Genomic DNA, 23,267 nt, shown 5'->3' with positions numbered 1-23,267 from the left:
AGGTTCAATATTAAGTTGGCCCACTCTTTGCAGCTATAACAGCTTCAACTCTACTGGGAAGGCTGTCCACAAGGTTTAGGAGTGTGTCCATGGGAATGTTCGACCATCTTTCCAGAAGTGCATTTGTGCAGTCAGGCACTGATGTTGGATGAGAAGGCCTGGCCCGCATTCTCTGCTCTAATTCATCCCAAAGGTGTTCCATCGGGTTGAGGTGAGGACTCAGGCCAGTCAAGTTCCTCCACCCCAAACTCGCTCATCCAGGTCTTTATGGACTGTTTTGTAGCACAGGTTCCCAATAATGTGATTACTCTGGCTGGCTGTTAGTGTGATAACACAATAAATAATCCCAGGAAATCCCTCTAGTGTAGAAAACCCTAAAGGGCTGGAGGAAAGAGGGGTCAAATTACTTGAGGTGACGTTTTAAATGAACGTGCCTTCTAGTTAGATCTATTATAGCTCAAAGCAGCTTACAGTCTATAACCCAAAACTAAAAGCATAAATCAGAAAACCGGGAGGGCACTGCATTATCCTTAAAACTTAATTTTTATTTTATAAAAATGGTATTCTACTCAGTTTTGAGCTTTTGATGCATTTGTCATGTGGCAAGTATTGTACCACTTTTTCAAAATAAAATTATGTTTTTAGAAAAAATGCACCAGGCCAGCGTGCCCCCTTATTTGCTTTATTGTTTGTGTTTCCAGATTTCCCCAGTCTTATGAGGGCAGCAAGGCGAGACTTCTCAAAAAAAAAAAAAAAAAAAAAAAAAACAAAAACAACAACAACCGGATGAGATTGTAACCGTGTTCTTTGGGCCCACTTTAAAGGAGATTGTCTGGTATCTACTTGGAAGTCTATACCACTACCCTTGTGCTCTGTATATTTCATTTTTATTCACAATATTCAGAGTGAATTTACTATAATGTTTTAAAGTGAACCTGAAAAGAAAATGTGGGAGCAGCTACTGCAGATTTTTTAAAAGTCCAGGCCGTCATGGTCTTTCCAACTTTATTATACTCCCAGTAGTTTATTTAAAAAATGGGCAAACTGGACTCTCCATATTGCCCACGTTGTCAACATCTAGGGACTTTTCATATAATCTGGGGGTGTCCCAGGATTAGAAGTTTCTGGTCCACTGTTACTCAATTTTTGGAGAAGTTGGCGTTCTCCCAATATCTGTACCTCAACTACATGGCTTTGCAGCAGAAAATGCATGGTTAAAAAAAAAAAAAAAAAAAAAAAAAAAAAAAAAAACACACACACACTGCTCTTATTTTTCTATGTAAATACAGGTCTAGCAATTCACAAGAAGGAATATTCTCCTACCACCCTCCAGCTTCGGGTTGAACTCAGGGCTGTCCTTCAAAATTCGAAAAAATTTGGTCAGGATGATTGCCATTCGTTTCTGGTGATATGTGGAATTAAACTCGTATGGAGTCTTCTGCCTAATCCCAGGGAGGTCTGTGGGGTGGTTCTCCTGGTACTGGATGGGATCTCTTTCCCTCTTCCCTAATTATTTTCTACACATTTATGCCTGTGCATAATATTGTGTTAAGTTTCTCCTAAGTTTCTCCTAGAGAGGAAAGTATACACCACCTGTCACCAGCAGTAATTGATTTTCTCTTTTTCAATAGCTTTTAGTTGCTACCGGTTTCCTAGTAGTACATGGCATTTGGCTTGGTAATATACCAAAATGCCCTGGATGTGTAATCCAAGCATGCTGTTGTATTATGCCATGTACTCTAGTGAATTTCATTGCCGTACACCTGTATGACTTTCTGCCATATATGCATGTTGAACGTTTCGGAATTTTAAAAAAAAAATAAAAATAAAAAAAACACAACTTTACTCTAGAAAGTCTCTGATTGCAGCAAGTATGCAGGACAAAAGTTCAGAGTTTCCACCCTAGGTTAGTCACCGAGTTCTTAATACTATGACCAGTCTGGGGCTGAACAGCTAAAATTATTATGTCAGAGGGGCGTGGCTAAGATGGCGGCGTGAGCAGACGTCTTCCCTGGAGCTCTGCTGATATCCCGGCTCTTTTCTCGGTGCAAACCTAACTGATCCTCACCTGCTACGGCTCTTCTGGCTGAGGATGCCGTCCAGAACCTCGGGGCGGACGAAGGGCGGGAAGAAGCTTCACTTTCCTCCATTGATCCCGGCCCTTTCTCCCGTGGCGGCCTCGAGTGGTGGCGGCCCGGTACTGCGTGCCAAGATGGCGTCTCGGACGGAGGAGCGGGAGGCCCTGCCGGCACAGCCTCCGGGCATTCCGGCTATCTCGGCCTGCCAGGCGGCTCTTACTAATAAGATTGAGGCTGTGCAGTTGGCTGTCAGTCTGATCCGGCAGGACCTTGATAAAATGAGGACTCGGGTGACTGAGGTGGAGGGGCGTGTGGGACAGGTGGCGGAACACTCTGCGGCCATCCGTACTCTGCAGACCAAGGTGAAAACTTTGGAATTTAGGGCTGAGGATGCAGAGAATCTATGCAGGCAGAACAACATCCGTATTATCGGCCTGGCAGAGGGGGCGGAGGGCAAGGATGCCACTACGTTCGTGGAAGACCTGTTTCGGGGCCTACTACCTGCAGCCCACCTGTCCCCGCACTTCACGGTTGAACGAGCGCACCGGGTCCCGCCCCAGCCGGGTCGGCCCGGATCCCCCCCGCGTACCCTAATCCTGCGGCTTCTCAATTTCCGAGATAGGGATGAAATCCTCCGGGCAGCGAGGGCTCTGAGAGAGCTCCGATTCCAGAACAACCGCCTGATGCTGTTCCCGGATTATTCGGTGGAAACGCAAAAGCTGCGTAAGTCCTACAGTGAAGGCCTCCCTGCGCTCTCGGAGGATCAAGTACAGCGTCCTTTTTCCTGCCAAGCTGAGAGTGGTGGATGGTGAGTCGGTGCGCTTCTTCCATTCCCCTAAAGATGCGGCTGCCTGGTTGGATACCCTTCCCGCTCAGGACAGAAGCTGATGGACATCCCTAGGAATCTGGCTGTACCTCCGTGTTTTTTCTCCTGTTCCATGCGGCTGTGAAGTCTCTGGATCCTGGGTGTCCCTCGCTGCGGTGAACAGGTAACTGTTGTCGTCACCCGGATTGGATGTCCCTGGTCTTTTGCGGATACTCACCTGTTGTGAGGTTGGGCTGTTACCCTCGAAGACTGTGGGCCGGGGACTGACCACGAAGCTGCAATCGCCTGGTTGCTGTCCAGTTATGGATACCATTGTTCTTCTGCTTTCATGCCCCCATCCATGGATTTTAGCTTTTTCATTCCCTCCCTTTTTTCTTTTTTTATTGGAACTCCTTCTGCTTTAAGTGTGTGCCCCTGGCTTGTCCAGGTGAACGTTTGCTGAACTCTGACAACTATTGCCGGTTGGCACCTCCTTGTGGGATAGACTGCCTCAGTAACTCCGGACCGTCTGCTCCATCTGGGATCCCGGGGCTCCGGGATTTTCCGAGGCGGTCCGGCTAGCCATGTGCCTCCTAACTTTTTTTCTGCCCTCGGGCCATTGGTTTGGGATTCAGGCGGCCCTGTGTTTTAGGGGGTCCGCGGGGTGGGGGGGGGGGGGGGGGGAAGGGGTTCTTGGCTGATTTTGGCCCGATGGAGGTCCCGTTGGACCTCTGGTTGTTTTTTTGGGTTATTAACATTTGTTCCTTTTTTTATGGACTTGACACATATATGTTGGTTGATGGTTCTAATGCGTTTCTCCGGCCCTGGGGGAGGAATACCTAAAGCTCTTTTGCTGTTCCTTTCCTGCACTGCTTGTCTCTGTTCCCTCTCTGCCCTCCCTCTGTTTGTCATCCTGCTTTTCCCTTACTTACTCTGTGATGTCTGATATCTCTATTCTCTCCTGGAATGTTCGGGGTCTTGGTTCGGCTGTGAAGCGGTCCCTTGTTTTCAACTATTTACGTAAGGTTTCCCCCCACATATGTATACTGCAAGAAACCCATCTTTTAGGATCTAAGGTTCTGGGTCTGAGAAGTGCCTGGGTTGGGACGCACTATCACTCCGTGCATTCCAGTTACGCCAGGGGTGTCAGTGTCCTGATTCATAAATCGCTACCTTTCACGTTATTGGATCTGTGCACTGACCCCAAGGGTCATTATGTGATTCTACACGCTCTTATTGCAGGGGCTCCTTTGGTGGTGGTGGGGCAGTATCTTCTTCCTCCTGCAGAGGTCCCCCTCCTCACTCAGATCATGGAGGTGGCCCTTCGCTATGGGGTGGACGATGTTCTTCTACTGGGTGATTTGGGGCGGAGGCTTTTGCGCTGACGGATGTCTGGCGTCCCTTCCATCCTACGTCCCGTGTGTTCACCTGCCATTCGGCGTCTCATCGGTCCCTGTCCCGGATAGACCTGGCGTTTGCATCCCACTCTGCCTTGCGCAGGGTGTCGGAGGCATCTATCCTGGCCAGGTGGATTTCTGATCATGCGCCACTGCGGGTGTTGCTGCGGGGGGGGGGGGGGGGGGTCCCTCGGGTGGGGGTCTGTGGCGGCTCTCCCAGTTCTGGGCCACACACGGTGGTACACGAGCGTGTCCAGGAGGAGATCGGTCATTTTTGGCAAACTAATGAGGATACTGCTGACCCGATCATCCTTTGGGACTCCTTTAAGTCCTGGCTCCGGGGTGAATATGGGTTACGAATTGCTGAGGTGCGTAGGGCCTCCGAGAGATCTCTGGGAGAACGGGAGGAGAAGGTGCGGGTGAGGGAGGAGGCCTACGTGGCGGACCCCTCTTCGACTACTTACGGTCTCTGGCAGTGTGCTCTTCGTGAGGTCCATCTGATACGGGTTGAGTTGACTCGTAAATCTATGCCATCTTCGGCCCAATGGGTTAATGAATACGGCAATAAGAATGGGAAACTCCTGGCGTGGCTGGCGAAGGGTTTTACCCCGTCGGTTCATATCAGTGGGATTAGAGCGGTGGATGGAGGGCTTCTCCGTTCCCCGGGGGACATTACTGTCCGTTTTCAGCCCTTTTATGAAACCCTTTACTCCTCCAGAGTGGATTACTCTGATGCCGAGCTGGGTTCCTATCTGGATCGGGTTGACTTCCCTGTGCTGGACATTGAGGTTAGGGATGCCTTGGAGGCTGCCATCACCTTGGAGGTGCAGGAGGCTCTTGGACTCCTGCAATCTGGTAAGACCCCTGGAGCTGATGGCATCCCCACGGAGGTGTATGTGGGATATCAGGAATTTCTGGCCCCCCGTCTGGTCTCCCTGTTTGAGCATAGTTTCACTCAGGGCTCTCTCCCAGTGTCTATGCGGGAGGCGGTGATCATACTGGTTCCCAAGCCTGGGAAGGACCCGGAGGATGGTGCCTCGTACCGGCCAATCTCTCTGATTAATGTTGATGCCAAAATTCTGGCTAAGGTATTGGCTCGTAGAGTGGCGGGGGTACTTGATGTGCTGGTGCAGGCGGACCAGACGGGTTTCATGCCAGGTAAAGGTACAGATATTAATTTAAGGCGACTTTTCCTGATCTAGTGGCTGACCATGTTGATCCTGGGCAGCAAGTTATAGCCTCTCTTGATGCCGAGAAGGCTTTTGACTCGGTTGAGTGGGGGTTCTTGTGGGAGGTTCTGCGGCGGTTTGGTTTCGGCCCAAATTTTCTCACTTGGCTGACTATGCTTTATCACTTGCCCACTGGTTGGGTTCGTACTTCTGGTGGGATCTCAGGCTCTTTCCCTCTGCGGAGGGGTACTCGGCAGGGTTGCCCTCTTTCGCCATCCTTGTTTGCACTGGCTCTCGAGCCTCTGGCGATCCTGATTAGGAGTTCCCCCTCCGTGGTGGGTCTGCGGGTGGGCCCCCTAGAGGAAAAGATCTCCCTATATACGGATGACGCACTTTTATATCTACATGATGCTAATGCTTCCCTGGGGGCTGCCCTTGAGATTTTCGATGGGTATGGTCGTTTTTCCGGTGTGCGTATCAACTGGTTAAAGTCGATTTTGTACCCCCTGGACCCGGGGGGCTAGGGCGGCCTCAGCCCCGACCCCCTTGCGCTGGGTGGACCAATTTCGCTATCTGGGTATCGAGGTGTGGCGGGACCCGACCTCCTTTAGATCTCTGAACCTTGATCCCCTTGTGGCTCACCTCCGGGACAGATGTGCCCTTTGGGCCTCTCTGCCTCTGAATCTTATGGGTAGAATTAATTTGCTCAAGATGACTGTCCTGTCTGGTTACCTGCCTCCTTTTTTAGGGCTATCGATAGCTGTGTGATTCCTTTATCTGGGTGGGGAAGTCTCCCCGCTTAGCTAGATCTACTCTGTGTCTTCCGTCGAGTTGTGGTGGACCTGCTATGCCTGATTACCGGACCTACTACTGGGCGGCGGTGCTGGTCACCGTTGGCTGGTGGTATGCACAATCAAGGGGGAATGCAGCGGTTTGTATGGAGGCTGCTCTGTTGGGTTCTCTGCAGGGCCTTAGTAATCTGGTGTACAGGGGACTTCGGGCCTGTCCCCCGGCTCTTCAATCTACTAGGGTGAGGTTGCGGGTGTGGGTGGCGGCGAGACGAAGGTTTCTATCCCCTACTCAGTGGTCGCCGGTTTGCCCTCTGTGGGGGGAATCCTAATCTGGGGCATCTGGTGTCTCTGCCGGATCCTCAGCTGTGGGCGCGGTTTGACGTGCGGACCCTCCGAGATGTGTGCCCCGGAGGCTCCATTCTCCCCTTTCCTGATCTTCGAAGGGCCTGCCTAGCTGGATGTATTTTAGGTATCTGCAGTTGCGACATGCACTTCGGGCTCAGTTCCCTGAAAATGTTACTCTGGTAATGGACCTGCTTGCTCATGAACTTTTGGCCAAGCCGCTATCCTCTCTTTACCTTAACCTGCAGTGTTCACATTCTCCTAGAATGGATAAATTGTGGGATATGTGGAAGGAGGATTTGCCCGGTCTTGATAGGGACGATTGGGAGGACTGTTTTGAGACTGGTACAAAGTTGATGATTTCTGCCAGAGACCGTTTGATTCAGACCAAATTTCTGCATAGAATCTACTATACCCCCCAGAGGCTACACAGAATTTTCCCTCAGAGATCTCCAAACTGCCCGCGTTGCCTTACCAATGTGGGAACTTACTTATATATGTTTTGGGAATGCCCTAAGGTGGCCCTATTTTGGTTGCAAGTTTTTGATGTCATTAATCACAGGTTGGGGATAGCTCTCCAGGTCTCGCCGATTTGGCCCAGTTGGGCATTATGGACGATGATCAGAGACCCAGACCCACTAAACTGTTAATCACTTATTTATTGTATTATGCCAAAAGGGAAATTGTTCTGAAATGGATTGCTCCTTCTCCCCCCTCGGTGGTTTCCTGGGAGCACTCTATTGATGAGGTTTTGCCATTATATAAGATGACTTACATGTTGAGAAATTCCTCTAAAAAAATTTGATCGGGTGTGGCAGCCTTGGCTGGCCCCTTCGGGCTAGTCTAGGCGGCCTACCTGCTGTCGCTCCTGGGCCTGAGGGCGTGGGAAGGCTTGTTGCTTATGCCCTGCTTTGCTGTAATGTTTCGGTCAACACTGTTAATGCACTTTGTTGGCTGTTTTTACTGACGTATATATGCTGTCCAACTTATGAATGTGTCATTCCGAATATTTCAATAAAGGAACCGTTTGAATTGTAAAAAAAAAAAAAAAAAAAAATGTATTATGTCAGAAATTGCAGTTTATGCACTTCCATTCCTTTTACCAATACTACGCATGTCTGAATATAGCGAACCTGGTGAGATTCTCTTTGGCAATTTTTTTCCACCGTCATTTGTTAAAGAGGAATTTACCGTTTCGTGCCTCTAAATTGTTTTAAACAGCAGCAGTAATGGCTACCTTTTTTTTTTTTTAATCCTGCAGGGAAGGCTCAAGCTTTTAAAAACGATATCCGCTCTTACACTAATCACCATACAATAGTTTCTGAAAACTATTTACATCCATTATACTCACCTCAAAGTTCATGGAAATAGGAGGGCGGGCCCACTTCTTTTTATCATTGGTTGGCAAAAGCTCGATCTCAGCACTGATCTGAGATTCCTTCATTCCTGCCATCCGTTTTATCCTCAAGAAGGAAAAAAAAAAATATATATATTTTTTTAGTGCGAAGCGCTAACTATATATATTACACATACACATTTACATTAAGAAAAATATGTAAGTACAAATATGTATAGTTTTGATAGGGAGAGATTCCTGGCCCTTCTAGCCCCTGTATGGGCCCATGCATTAGTTGAACCTTTATCCTTGATTCTGGTGGGCGTACGGGGGGCTGAAACCCGTGGGGATAAGACCTCTATGCTATATCAGTATAGGCGAATATGGGAAGTGGTGTCAACCAAATTGGATATACCCTTGCTACATGCATATACGCCGCTGTGGCATAATACCAGTCTCTGTGAGTGTGCCTCTATTCCGGATGCACATGTGTGGGCCCATTATGGAATTTCCTATTTGGTTGATATACTTACCAATGGTGTTCTCCAATCTTTTGATGAGTTAAAAGGGCAATACGATCTCCCTAATCATATGTATTTTAGGTATTTGCAGCTTAGGCACGCCTTCGCAGTTCAATTTCCCCGTCCTATTCAAGAATTGACCTCAATCCCGGTCTTGGAGGTGGTAATGGGCTCTGAATCTAAACAACTTATTTCATATATGTATAATGCACTCCTTTTGCCAGAATCAACGGTTTTGGCGTATGCCATCAAGACTAAATGGGAGGGAGACATCGGGACGCTTGAGGATAAGGAATGGGGGGATGCCTTAGATAACTGCAAATCGGTTTCTCCGAAACTCTCGGATCGTCTGACTCAATTATATATCCTCCATAGAGCTTACCTGACACCGGCTGTGGTGGCTACCTATCGTAGCGAGGCTACTGGTCAGTGTCCCATGTGCAGGGTGGAGCGTGGCACCTTTTACCATTTGCTCTGGACATGTACAGAGGTCCAGGGCTTTTGGGAGCAGGTGGTTAGATTTATACATGATACCATGGGGTCCCCTTTGACCCTGGTCCCGAAATTCTGTCTACTAGGAATACCCCCTGATGCTAGTATAGATAAATATACCACTCTGTTTTTACATGAGACACTGTTTCTTGCTAGGAAGTGTCTGGCCCGCCGCTGGATGAGAGATTCACCTCCATCTCTACGGGACTGGCTCCGGGAGGTCAATGTAACCTTGCCCTATAAAAAACTGATCTATTCCCATAGAGGAAGTGTATCCAAGTATAATAAGATATGGGATAGGTGGGTTCCGGCCCCGGAGACGTGTATGCCATCTGAATAAAGCCATATAAGTGATCGTTTTAATTTCAGGGAGTGTTGCAGCTGTTTGTTTTCACTCTGTGTTTCCTCTGCTTCCTTTTCTTCCCTAGGGATGGGACGTATCAGTAACGTATATTACTAGTAGTATGTACAAAATGACAGATATCAGTCTACTTGTATTGTGTTCCTCGGCTTCCTTTAATTGCAGTACAGGTTCCTTTATATGAACCTTCGTTTGACATATGTACTCTAGTCTGGTTTACTCATTCCTTAAAATTTTAAGATGTGTATTGTATAATGTTGTATAGTTCCTGTTTTGATTTATTATAATAAAGAACTTGTTGAAAGAAAAAAGAAAAATATGTAACCCCTAAATAAACTCATGAGAACCATCGGATTCAGAAGTTACCTAAAGAGAAAAAAAAAAAAACAGTTCTCCTCCAACACTGAAATTAACTCTGGGCCCACATGCTATATCTGCAGACATGCCTCTAAAGAAAAGAGCATAACTTGGCACCTGCAATCAACAGCTTCTACCCATGGGTTTTTAAATACCTTCCATTGTCCGCAGGGAGCGGAAGAACCGCAGAAGCTGTACAGAAACCCACAAGTAAAAGCAAAACCTTTACGCAGATTAAAGAAAAAGTAAACACGCTCACAGATATCAAAATCACGATGCCTAGGTTTTAGCTTGAAATTTTTTGTTTAACCACTTGCTGACTGTATAACTAAAATATACGGCGGCAAGGTGGCACTGCTGCACTGGATCACGTACCTACTACCTAGTACATGATCCAAACACTTCTAAGTTGGGGGCGTGCATGCCTGCTGCCAGCAGCCCGCTCCAGCTGTGATTATACATAGTGGGAGCTGATCTGCACCGAGGGTGGCTGCCAATCTGATAGAAGGGAATGCATGGATCCTGTGTTCCTGCAAAGCAAGGACATGAATCCATATCTTCCCCTTGTAAAAGCACCTCCCATAGTACACACAACATCTGGCTAGGAACACCATTAACCCTTTGATTGTTTAACCCCTTCCCAGCCAGGGTCATTAGGCTGACTGTCCACCACAATATCGCAGTCCCGTCATAAGTTGCTGATTGCAGGCCATTACCAAGAAAAAAAAAAATAAAAAATAAAAATTTCCATAGTTTGTAAAGGCTATAACTTTTGCACAAACCAATAACACTTGTTGGGATTTTTTTTTTACCAAAAATATGTAACAGAATACATATTGACCCAAGTTGATGAAGAAATTTGATTTTTCTTAATTTTTTTTTTTTTTTATTGGATGTGCATGTCCTATAGCAGTAAAGACTAGTAAAAAATTTTAATTTTTTATTTTTTTTTTTTCAAAATTTTGTTTATAGCGCAAAATAAAAAAAGTTACTGCATGACCACGCAACTGTCAGTTAAAGTAACGCAGTGTCGTATCGCAAAAAATGGCCTGGTTGGGGGGGAATCTGAGATCAAGTGGTTAACAAAAAAAAAAAAAAAAAAAAAAAACACACTACGACTTACTTCCAGACAATGGCATTTTCACTGGCTTTGTACTTGGCTTTCCCCTTCATACATATGACCTGTACTCCACTTGTGTTGAGTGGTGTGGGGATTCGAACCTAAAACAATCAAACAAAATGCAAAAGATAACGTGAAATACCTAGCCATGCTCAATTTAATATGCAGTCTAAACAAAATAATTCCCACCTCAATTTTCTGAGCCAGAAGAGATGGTTTAAAGTTAGATTTTATGACCACCTTGACCTCAAGCTTGGTACGCCCCACCTCACGAACAAGTGGAATAACTCGGAATGGAAGGATGATGTCCTTTGTAGTTCGATATCTAGACCAGAAAAATAAAATTATATATTCTGCCTTTATACCCATTAAAAAAAAAAAAAATACCTCTACAAATATTCCACACTGTAGTGTGTATATTTTAATTTGGATGTAGGAGGCATAGGTAAACACAAGTGAATGGTTTTCAATAAAACCAAAATAATCCATTAGATTAGGACATAAAATCAGTGCAGAGCAATTATAGAACTTTCCAAAGGGCAAATCTATTCTAGAAAGTCATAAACAACCATCAGTGCAGACATTGAAAGCAACATACTTGGAGAGAAAAAAATCTGGATGTCTTCAATGGAAGATGAATAAGGAATCAGGGTAAACATACATAACGTTAACGCAACACTAAAAACTTTTAGGCCAATGCTCTTGTACTCTGCACTCTTTAGATAATCTAAACAAAAAGTATAAAATAGGGATACGGCAACCGGAAGCAAAATTCCGGTGGGGCTACATCGGTCGGGTGAGATACTAGTAACTTCATGCTGTGTCCACCGGGATGGGGATGTGCCAGTTTACGATTTATTATATGCTTTTTTATATTGGGAAATGTGTGAGAGTGTAATATTTTAAGGATCCTTTTAAATAAATTAGTGTTAATACATATTGCACTAATAGAGCTCTTTTTCTTCTAAACTAATGACTTATGATTCACTGCCAATGGCTGTATAATCGAGGTTACTTTCTTCAACCCTGCGGGATACAATGCTCATTTTGCAAAACAAGAATGTGTGGCAAACGTATCTGGTAAGTCTGAACCAAGGGGGAAGTGGTGGCACGTTTACAATTATGTTTGCAATTTGTAAACCACTGTGCCAATATTGAGGGACAAAAAATTAGAACTTCTAAAAATAATTTTATTCTCCAAGGAGTTTGCTTTCAGAAAATATATATGTTTTGGGTGTTTCACGTATTATTCAGACCAAAAATGATTTATCCGCTTCGGCCCCATAAGACGTACCCGTACATCCTCAGGTTAAAGTGGCTATATCAGGATGATGCCTGCACCTATCATTCTGATATCAAATTTTCAGCTTGTAATAGGCTGATCACTTTATTGTAGAAGAAATCAGAGTGACTATACAGCCACTTGATCACTTCTATAAGGCGTGGACGGCAACCCTTTTATGCCAAGCGGCATAAAAAAAATTGCAACAACCTTTATCTAGGGTCTCTGCTTTAAAAAATGCATATTGTTTGGGGTTTCCAAGTAGGTTTCTAGCAAAAAAGAAAAATGCTGATTTTTAAGTGCGAAACGAGTCCGAACTGGCCTAGGGATCAAATGATTAAATATGTGCAAAAACAGCCCTTGCACCGAAAGAATTAACAGGTCACGCTAAAGTGGCAGGTAGAGGGTCAAGACAAACCGTTTAACACTGACAGGAGTGCTTACAATGATCGGCTTTTATTCTTCATCTATGTAAAATATTGATCCCAAAATGAATGAACTGCTGCTGTAACTGCTAAAGGGAGAGTTAGACTGAGTTTATCTTTAGTCAAGTCCACCAAGATCCGCTAGTGGACCCAACACTACCCTCTTCCAGATTGGATGGAGGGGCAACAGAGACACCTGGGACAGCAACATTGCCTGAGTGAAGACATCCCTAAGACAGAAGTGTGTTAATGGCCAGATTACCATGAGAAAATCCAAGAAAGAAAAAAAAAAAAAACACACCACATTTAAGGATTTTAAATCTGTAATAAATGTATTTATTTTTTTTTAAATAATGGGTTTAGGACTCCATCTGAAAAAGGGACCTAGACATCTTTAAAACCCATTAAAAAGGGACATGGAACTTTATGTTTAGACAAGTATGGATCCAGAGTACAAGAGTGACAGTGGAACTTGGCAATCACTTATCAAAATATTTATATGTATTCGGTAAAGGCAAAGCAGTATTTCACATAGGTATGATTTAGTTTTATAGCTACACCTTCCAAAGTAACATTATAGGTTATCCTTAAGTTTTAATAATGCAGTTACAAAGTGCAACACTGATTGCTTGAAGAACACCAACACAATTATACATTGACAGTAGGATATGGAACAGTAAACCTTACCGCATGAGCTCAAACTCCCCATCTGGCGGTATAAAACTGATGCTACGCTCAGAATCAAACTTGCTAAGGCGAACACACTGATGGAATGTACAGTCATCAATAGCAATCGATTGCTTCCCTCTGAAAAAGAATTGGCATTACATTAACCAGGAGAAAAATGAACAATTATAAAACTGTTTTAAGTAATATTTAAAATTAGTCAAGATGACCTAAGCTATGCGTAAACCATTTGAACCTGAACAGAGAAACTTGGGTTGTCACATTTGGTAGACTCACATTATGGGTGCTGGCTCAGGCTAAGAGAGCTCATCCCAGTTCCATATATACGCAAAACTGGGAGGAAAAAATGTACACACTCAGAATAATGACACGTCATGCAGGTGAAAGCATCCTCAGTACAGCTCTGTCCATTGGCTGAGGCTGCTTTCACCTGCATGACTATCGGGCTTGTTTGGAGTGTGGTGAGGATTTTTTGCTTTCCCAGTACGCATAGACTGTTGTAGTTTATGCACAAAATACACTAATCAGATCCCCAAATTTTGTTTCTCACGTTTTGCCCGTCTCGTCAGCAGTTCCTTTGCCTTGTTTCTCAATTACGATTTTGTCATTCATTCCAAATTTGCACTCTGGCATACCACTCAAGTAGCTCTTCATAACAACACGTCCAGATACATGAGCACTAAGAACTTGTCCTGAAAAAGAAAGATAGAAATGGCATGCAAAAAAAGTTAGGGATGCATGAAAGACAATTTTAAACATTGACATTTTCTTCTGTTTTAGCAGACAATGTATACCTTGGGGTGACATCAGCAAATTAACACTTTCCAGTACATCCAGGAACAGCTCATTCCGACGATATTTGATCCCTTCACGTCTCCAGCCAATCTGGCCTGTCACCTGGCTTGTTATCTGAGACTGCTCTTCCTTGGTCTGACGGGATGAGAATATGAAGACCACAAACATGTTATATTAGTGCTGGTTGGCACTGGTTATAACCTTGATAATCTCCTCTTGATAATCTCCTCTTGTACAAAGTGCTTAAAAGATGAATGCTTTGTGTCTTTCTACAGAACAGAACATTCTTTTAGACACTTCATACACCAACAATAGCTAAACACACTAATGTAGTGATTTGTTAGGCTTCATTCCATCAGGTATAAAAATGTTGAATATCAATACAAAAGCAATTATAGGGGGAAAAACCCCAGCATTTTTTCACAAAAGGTTATGCAGAGGTGTTTTTTCACGTATCAGTTGCTTTCAGGAAAAAATGAAACAAACACCCTACTAAAAGTAATAACATGTCTAAACAGAAAACGGGTGAACGCCATAAAGCATACTTTGATGTAATCAAAGGTTAATGTAGAATTTCCACCCTAAGATTTCACATATGAGAAGAGTATGTACCTCTCATACACCAATCTTTGCACTCTTTTTAACCTGGGAGATTACTAAACACACATGCCAAACATCCAAGGCATGGGATTTTAGTATGTTTAGCACAACTTATCTGTGCTTTATCACAGCTTTATCAAGAATGAAAAATATAGATGTACACATGATCCCCAATAATATTTTACAAACCACTGGGTGTAGTTTCAGGAAATTACAATTTATAGTCACCTTCTGGCCTTAGCGCCCTAAAACGGCATAATATGGGCAAGCAGCTTTATCCTATGGGTAGTCTGACAACAGGTATATTTGCAAACAGACTTCAGCAGACAGCCTGGAGATCCCTAAAGTGCAGCCATCATAACAAAAGAAACTTTCAATGTAAATAGATGAAAAAGGTGTATTCTATTTAAGCCTATATGGCAGAAAGGTACAGCAGAGGGCCCAACAAGGTAAGCACCACTCCATTCCACTCACGCCTACCTGATGCTACATGTCCAGTCACACGAAGCAGAGGAGAAGCAACACGGGTACAAAACGTGGGAAGAGTGGACAATCAGGTCAGGAAACAGGAATAAAAACGAGAAGTACAGTTAGAGTTATAGATTGCAACCTGAGGCAGGTTAAGGCAGTTAGTATTCTCAAACTAAAGAGCACCACAATTCACAACTGAGCATTAAAGCAATATTAAACCGAAATATGTAATATATTGCAGCTCTTCAATCATTACATGTGGTGGCTGCACTAAATTTTTTTTTTTTTTTTTTGGCGAGCCCCCCTCCGCCCTTTGTTTTTACATGATCTGGCCAGTTAACACTTCCTGTATTACAGTGCAGGGGGCACAGCAGATCGCATTGTTTGTCTGGGGAGGGGAGTGTTAGATGTACTAGCAGATTGAAATACACTAATAATCTGAAGCCAAACTCCAGCCAACACTAAGTTACAGCAACTCTTTGAGATAAAGGAAAGTTGTTTTTAAAAAAAAAAAAAAAAAAAAACAGCAGATTTACTGGCCAGATCACACGTGAAAATAAAGAAAATAAAGCCTACGAAAGAGAATGAATACAGCCACCACAAAGAATTGGTAAGCTCCAATAAAAAAAAAAGGTTTGATTTTGTGTTTAATACTGCTTAAACAATATGGTAAGCAATTCACACAAGAGGCTTTTGAATAGCAAAGAAACAAGGTTTGAGGGGATACGACCCTGTCACGTAAGCTCTGGAAAATGTTGCAGGCAAGGGTACGAAACCTCACACTGGGTCTGAGGAGACTTCGTTCACTTTTCCTGTAACATGTTCAAGCATACTTGTGTCAAATACCTCTGCTAGACAGGAATAGATAAAAACTAATGCACATATAAAAAAAAAAAAGAGTTCCAACCAAAAAAAAAAAAAAAAAAAAAAAACACACCAGCAAACCTGCAGAGTTAAGTTATACACACACTAGCATTTCTTGATGGATGAATACCTGTGTAGTTTACAACTAAATGAACCTGCTGTAAGCTGAGGGCTTTTAACCAATGAAGGGGGGCAATTTGCAGTAGTATGGTTAAGTGCCGGTTCACACTGAAGCGGCAAGACTTCGGGGGCGATCTGTGAAGTCACGTGCACCGCGACTTCGGCGCGACTTGCACGGACTTAATAAAATGAATGTCTATGCAAGTCGCTCCGAAGTAGTACAGGACCCTTTTTCTAAGTCGGAGCGACTTGTGTCGCTCCTATTGGAACGGATCCTGTAGCACTGTATGGACCGCGACTTGTCAGGCTGACAAGTCGCGGTAGTGTGAATTGAGTCTAAATGATAATTTCAGGCAACAAGAGAAAGCAATCCATGATCTAATCTAGAAAATTTTTTTAAAAAGTGATGTCAGATGACCAAATGGTCCACATAGCTTTTTTTTTTAACTTTGAATATAGATTTAGGTTTATCCTAAACAGGTTTAAATTTACATAATTGCTGAGTTCTGTTCCAAGCATCTCCTATTTTGGTAATACTTTACAAGGTTGATTGTGAAATAACTATGGGCCGATACCCCACATGCTTTGCAAAATAAGAGCCAAAAATACTAGGTTATATTAAAAGGGGAAGATAGGAGCGCACACTTTCTGGCACAGCAATTTTTTTGTTTTCGTTACCTGTAGCATGTTTAATGAGATAAAACATTGTGTCATGTGCATGTATTTAAGAGCTGTGCAATTTAGGTTTTTGCTTTATTTTGCCTTGACATACAATTTAAGTTCCTCTGGTCTCTGCTGATATGCATTATGCCTCAGGTCTTGCACTATTTCAGTTGCCCATTTCTAACCTTGCACTCTTGTTAAATAATGCCATAATAGGTAATTGCTAAAAAAAGGAAAGTTCATCAAGTTTATCCCAATTTGTATTCCGTGTAATTCTCTGCAGCTAGAATCCACAACTCTCAAAAGGTCAGAGAGGTTTATCTTCCAGAGCTGGTGTTGTCTAACAATCTCTCTGCTAGCTCCCTCAGGAGTCACATTCAAATATCCAAGCCAGGTTTGAAACCAATTTGTGGCTGTAAAAAGAAAAACTGCCTCACACTGTTGTCCAAACATCAAAAGATTACAGGTACATTCTCCAACCAGGTTTTATTGGAAGCAGTCCAGCATAATGATAGTACTTTACTGCTCTTCCTAATGCAAAAGTCTGCTCAAACTGACTGAAAACACTAGAGGTCCCAAGAAATGTATGCTGTAATGTCACCATGTACGAGGATTTGGACTAAACTGCCTTAAACTATAGTTCAGGAAGAACGATCTACAATTTTATACACAAAACAATTAAGGAGAAGGCATTTTAAAGCATATCTAAACCTAAAAACGAAAATTGAAAGTATTGCTTAACCAACCCTTAAGTGTGGTGGGTGCATTGGTTTTCCTTTTTCAAGATTTTTTTCCCTTTTTTTTAACTTGGTAATCATGTGAACATACTGCGTTTCTGGGTTGCTATGCTCATTGCTCCACTGTGTCTAGAGGGAGCCAGGTTTGTCACCTTAGCACAGGGCAATAACCATGCCTGTCTGTTTACCTTCATTACATGCCAAAAAAAAAAAACTGCCCCTCACGTGCCATTACCCGACTTTTTTACGCATTTATTTTGCAAGAAAATTAGGTAGTTTACAGTACTGGTGATACCAAGTATACAGGTATAGTACACAAAGACTAGAAGTGTAAATACTTTAGAATACGAATAAAGGAGGGTACAATGTGTTACATAAAATTGTAAATATAAAGAAAGCATGGTGGTAACAGACAAGAAAGGTACAGTAGACTTCCAGGTACAGTACCTGACTTTTAATCCCTTGTTGAGTGATGAAGGTTTTCAGGGCTCCAGTTTCAGAGTTCTGAGGGTAACCAAAGTCCAGGATTTCTGTAGGACAAAGCCGAAACACACGAGACTACTAAATGATCATCCACTGGCAGTAAATCATAACCAATCCTGATAAAGGCCAGGCTAGCATTCTTTATAATGAACATTTTACCTATGGTAAAAGCAGGACAAATTTGGTATTGCTAGAACCCAACACATCACGCTTTCTTACCATCAAGCAGTTCATAGATCAGAACAAAGTTGTTCTTGATATTTTCCTCGCTGATCTTCCCAAAGTATGCAGTCATGACATCACACATCTTGTACAGGAACTCAAACACCATGGCAGCGTTGACATTTTGTTTGGTGACAGCTGCCAGCCAGATGTTGGAACGCTTCACATGGAAGAAACTAGTACGAGCAATGTTGGTGACGGGAGAGCGCACCTGCTGCCGGGCATGGATGACATTGACACGGAAAGCATCCACTGCGTTCCTTCTGTACGAAAGATAGAGCACATCACATGAAAGTTTTCTGTGCAACTTGGCAAAAGTCTGACAAACATGCCTGCAGGTTCAGAGAAATCCTAGATATTAGATAGCCAATGTGTCTAAACAAAGATGACAGCCAAGATGTAAATCTTTAAGCCATTTTGTATTATACAGTATCTCACAAAAAAGTCAGTACACTCCTCACATTTTTGTAAACATTTTATTATATATTTTCATGTGACACTGAAGAAATGACACTTTGCTACAATGTAAAGTAGTGAGTGTACAGCTGGTATACAAGTGTAAATTTGCTGTTCCCTAAAAATAATTCACAGAGCCATTAATGTCTAAACCGCTGGCAACAATAGTGAGTACACCCCTACGTAAAAATGCCCAAATTGAGCCCAACTAGCCATTTTCCCTCCCCGGGGTCATGTGACTGGTTAGTGTTACAAGGTCTAAACCACTGGCAACAAAAGTGAGTACACCAAGTGAAAATGTCGAAATTGGGCCCAAAGTGTCAATATTTTGTGTGGCCACCATTATTTTCCAGCAGTGCCTTAACCCTCTTGGGCATGGAGTTCACCAGAGCTTCACAGGTTGCCACTGGAGTCCTCTTCCACTCCTCCATGACGACATCATGGAGCTGGTTGATGTTAGAGACCTTGCGCTCCTCCACCTTCCGTTTGAGGATGCCCCACAGATGCTCAATAGGGTTTAGGTCTGGAGACATGCTTAGCCTATCAACTTTAACCTCCGCTTCTTTAGCAAGGAAATGGTCGTCTTGGAGGGGTGTTTGGGATCGTTATGTTGGAATACTGCCCTGCGGCCCAGTCTCCGAAGGGGGGCGGGATCATGCTCTGCTTCAGTAGGTCACAGTACGTTGCCATTAATGTTATGTGAATAAAGCCGGCACACGAAACGTCTTCTTCCAAGTAAAATACTTTATTCCAACATGGATAGCGGTGACATGACAAATCCTGAAGCGTTTCGGCTTTACGCCTTCCTCATAGCATGAGGAAGGCGTAAAGCCGAAACGCATCAGAATTTGTCATGTTGTCACCGCTATCCATGTTGGAATAAAGTATTTTACTTGGAAGACTTTGTGTGCCGGCTTTATTCACATAACATTTGGTTTGGACGTTCATCCAGAGCACTGACACTTAGCTCTTTATCTTCCCACAGTGTGGTGGAGCTAGGGTGAGTTACTGGTTATGTTGGCATTAATAGTTCCCTCAAACTGTAGCTCCCCAATACTGGCAGCAATCATGAAGCCCCAGACCATGACACTCCCACCACCATGCTTGACTGTAGGCAAGACATGCTTGTCTTTGTACTCCTCACCTGGTTGCCGCCACACATGCTTGACACCATCTGAACCAAATAAAGTATCTTGGTCTCATCAGACCACATGACATGGTTCCAGTAATCCATGTCCTTAGTCTGCTTGTCTTCAGCAAACTGATTGCAGGCTTTGTGCATTATCTTTAGAAGAGGCTTCCTTCTAAGACATCCATGCATACCAATTTGATGCAGTGTGCAGCATGTGGTCTGAGCACTTACAGGAGGACCCCCCACCCCTTCAACCTCTGCAGCAATGCTGGCAGCAAACATACGTCTATTTTCCAAAGACAACCCCTGGATAGGACACCGAGCACGTGCACTCAACTTCTGTGGTCGACCATGGTGAGGACTGTTCGGAGTGGAACCTGTCCTGTTAAACCGCTGTATGGTCTTGGCCACCGTGCTGCAGCTCAGTTTCAGGATCTTGGCAATCTTGTAGCCTAGGCCCTCTATGTAGAGCAACAATTTTTTTTTTCCCCAGATCCTCAGAGAGTTCTTTGCCATGGAGGTGCCATGATGAACTTCCAATAAGAGCGATAACCCCAAATTTAACACACCTGCTCCCTATTCACACCTAAGACCTTGTAACACTAACGAGTCACATGACATCGGGGAGGGAAAATGGCTAATTGGGCCCAATTTGGACATTTTTACAGGGGTGTACTCACTTTTGTTGCCAGCAGTTTAGACATTAATGGCTGTGTGTTGAGTTCTTTTGAGAAGACAGCAAATATACACTGTTTTACAAGCTGTACACTCACTACTTTAAATTGTAGCAAAGTGTCATTTCTTCAGTGTTGTCACATTAAAGGATAAAATATTTACAAATAATGTTGAGGGGTGTACTCACTTTTGTGAGATACTGTATATCGAAGTTCACATTCTCTGGCTCCTTAAAAGACGACTAACTAGCTAATGATTAAACATGCAGTTTTCAGGGCTGTCATACTGACACAGATGTCAATGCACAAGTTACTGACCTAGAACCAGCACGCAGAATGGGTATTTCCACTTTACTGGTTGCTTGTTCTTTTAAACACTCTAGAGCCTAAACCTTTATGGCCTCCATCAATAGGGTTTGGTTTGTTTCCCATACAGGTCTATGGTAATGGAAAACTCACTTAAAGCGGGACAAATTCAGGTCAGGTAGTCAACTCCAGGTCAAAAGCACAGTGAATTCTGAATTATATAAGCATCTCAAACGAATGCCATTGACAAGGCCAAAGTCCATTGACACCAAGTTAAAGAAAATGTAAACAGAACATTTCATATTCCTGGTGTACTTGTCCGTAGCTCTGCTTTCCTATTAAGAACGGACCACACTAAGAATGAGAACAGTGTGGTCAGTTCTCCAGCTATGCTGGGAACTCAATCTTTCCATTTTAAATTTAACGTGTTTTACAATCACTGACTATGGCAGTTTTTTTTACATTCACAAAAGATCACTTTAAATAAAATTCTTGCCTGAGGTGCCATGTTAATTCATCCAGTCTGTGTATACCTTAACATTTGGCTGCTTGATATTTTAGGCAGCTTAAAAAAGCAAGGGAGCACCCAAACACAACATCTGGACCACTACAGACAGCTGAATTTGTTGGATTAAGATACACAGCACGTAAAGTACTGGATCTTACCTACTGTCTAACTGAAACTGAGCAGCAGAGGACAATTACTGGCAAAGCTGTATATAAAATGCCCTAATGTATAAAAAGGCACCTTATGGGCTCTTTCACACGGCCGCTCCGTGTGTCCGCAAATCATCCTATTTTTTTGCGGATGATTTGCAGACATAATGTAAGTCTATGGCATTGCGGATGTCAGCAGAATACCATCCGCTGACATCCAATTTTCCACCTTTCAGTTCTGTTCAGTTTTTTGGAACGGAACAGAACCCTATTTTTCCTCCGTTCAAAAAACGTAAAGGAAGGAAAATCGGATGTCAGTGGTGTCATCCGCAATCCCCATAGACTTACATTATATTATGTCCGCAAACGGATGGGATGATATGCGGACACACAGAGTGGATGACACAACTGTCATCCGCTCCGTGAAAAAAAAAAAAAAAAAAGTCCCGCAGCGGAGCGGCCGTCTGAAAGAGCCCTATGGCAGCAGGCTTTGATTTATAAGTGCCTGGGGTGGAAATTATCTCAGACTGTTACTGTTTTATCACTAAGCAGCAATCAAAACAAAAGGAGATGAAGGGTTAGCAATTATAAAGGGTTTACTGTCTTGTCTCCACTGGGGAGGTGAATTTTTTAAAAAAATATTTTGGTCAGACTACAACTTTTAAAGGCATTGTAAAAAATAAACAAACCCAACACAGGCAATAATGGAACACATACACAATATGAAAACAAAAACACCATTGGTGGGATTACGTTAAGGGCTTGTTCACACCATTGCATTTTGTTTGTGTGTGTACTACAAGACCAGATAACAGTGCACTAAAAGCACAGGAAAACTAGTTATAATCTTTGAAGCTGGTAAAATTAGTGCATTACGCTTTTGACAAATTCTGCTTGCTGCATCTTTTATGTGTTTTTGTTGGCACAAAGTCAACACATGGAAAATGAATTAAAAAACGCAATATGCATTTTAGTTGAGTTTTTAAAGTCACGTATCAAAATTCATAGGAAGAAATCACATTATGCACGTGTGTTTTCCAATGCGATGGTGTGAACGGGGCCTACTCACGTAGGGTCATTGCACTACCACGTGCTTTACCGCAGGGCATGCTAAATGCATTGGCGTGCCATTCAGAATACATGGCATATTATCACACCAACACATCTTTCGGCGATGTGAGTTGCAGTGCAATGCATACCAATGAACTTGTGGTGCATGCGTCTTTTTTGCTAGCACACTGCAATGCACGTAAGTGCAATGCTGCGAGTTGTACTGCATGGCACATCCATTAGCAAGGTGCACTGGGGTACCATTAAAAGGCATGGCACCGCATTGCACTAAAGCACAATGCAGGATTCCACGTGTCGTGGTAAAGCACGATGTACCACAACACCACAGGGGGGAATGGGCCCTTATGTCAAATTATTATTCCTCAGAGGTTTCAAACGCAGCAAGAAGCAACCAATTTAAAATGCGTTAGTTTTATAGTTATATGCAACAAGTTTGCGCTGTATAAACCTTGCAAACAACCTCTTTCCAAATCATTACATTACTAGAAAAACAATAATTAAATGCTTTACCTACCAGGGACCCATAAGAGACACCAAAACCTTACACGATACACTCAGCTATTCAAATTAAGAGTTGTTAATTCAAATTAAGAGTTGTTAAGCTGGTTTGAACCAAACATGCTAGCAATTTAAATTCCAGTTCTGCAAAAAAAATTTATTAGGAGTGTAGCTGCTTGGGTCTCTAGCTTAGAGAAGGAAACGCAAAACAAATTAGTACAAGATAGCTCAAACTTCATCACCACTCAGTAGGTTATCTTGTTTTATTGGGTTAGAGCAAAGATGCAACTGATGTAAGACAGCAAAGCTGTAGACAGTTAAGGGCTTTGCACATTCGGCACAAGCATCCAGGCAC

The 23,267-nt window shown here is 43.3% G+C and overlaps 1 protein-coding gene across 1 annotated transcript in view; it reads right to left on the bottom strand.

Moving 5' to 3' along the window:
- Nucleotides 1–23,267, bottom strand: part of AP2M1 (adaptor related protein complex 2 subunit mu 1) — a 36,970-nt gene that overhangs the window by 2,070 nt on the left and 11,633 nt on the right. Inside the window, exons 2-9 of the mRNA XM_082251898.1 lie at nucleotides 18,116–18,381; nucleotides 17,861–17,943; nucleotides 13,958–14,093; nucleotides 13,714–13,855; nucleotides 13,164–13,283; nucleotides 10,959–11,094; nucleotides 10,773–10,870; nucleotides 7,934–8,045 (exon numbers count right to left, since the gene is read on the bottom strand). Of these exons, the coding sequence (XP_082108024.1) occupies nucleotides 7,934–8,045; nucleotides 10,773–10,870; nucleotides 10,959–11,094; nucleotides 13,164–13,283; nucleotides 13,714–13,855; nucleotides 13,958–14,093; nucleotides 17,861–17,943; nucleotides 18,116–18,381 (1,093 nt within the window). The remainder of the gene's footprint in view (nucleotides 1–7,933; nucleotides 8,046–10,772; nucleotides 10,871–10,958; nucleotides 11,095–13,163; nucleotides 13,284–13,713; nucleotides 13,856–13,957; nucleotides 14,094–17,860; nucleotides 17,944–18,115; nucleotides 18,382–23,267) is intronic.

Source organism: Pelophylax lessonae (genome assembly GCF_965119305.1).
Source record: "Pelophylax lessonae genome assembly, chromosome: 3".
In the NCBI taxonomy this organism is placed as follows: Eukaryota; Metazoa; Chordata; class Amphibia; order Anura; family Ranidae; genus Pelophylax; species Pelophylax lessonae.
This window is presented reverse-complemented; position numbering and strand designations above follow the sequence as displayed.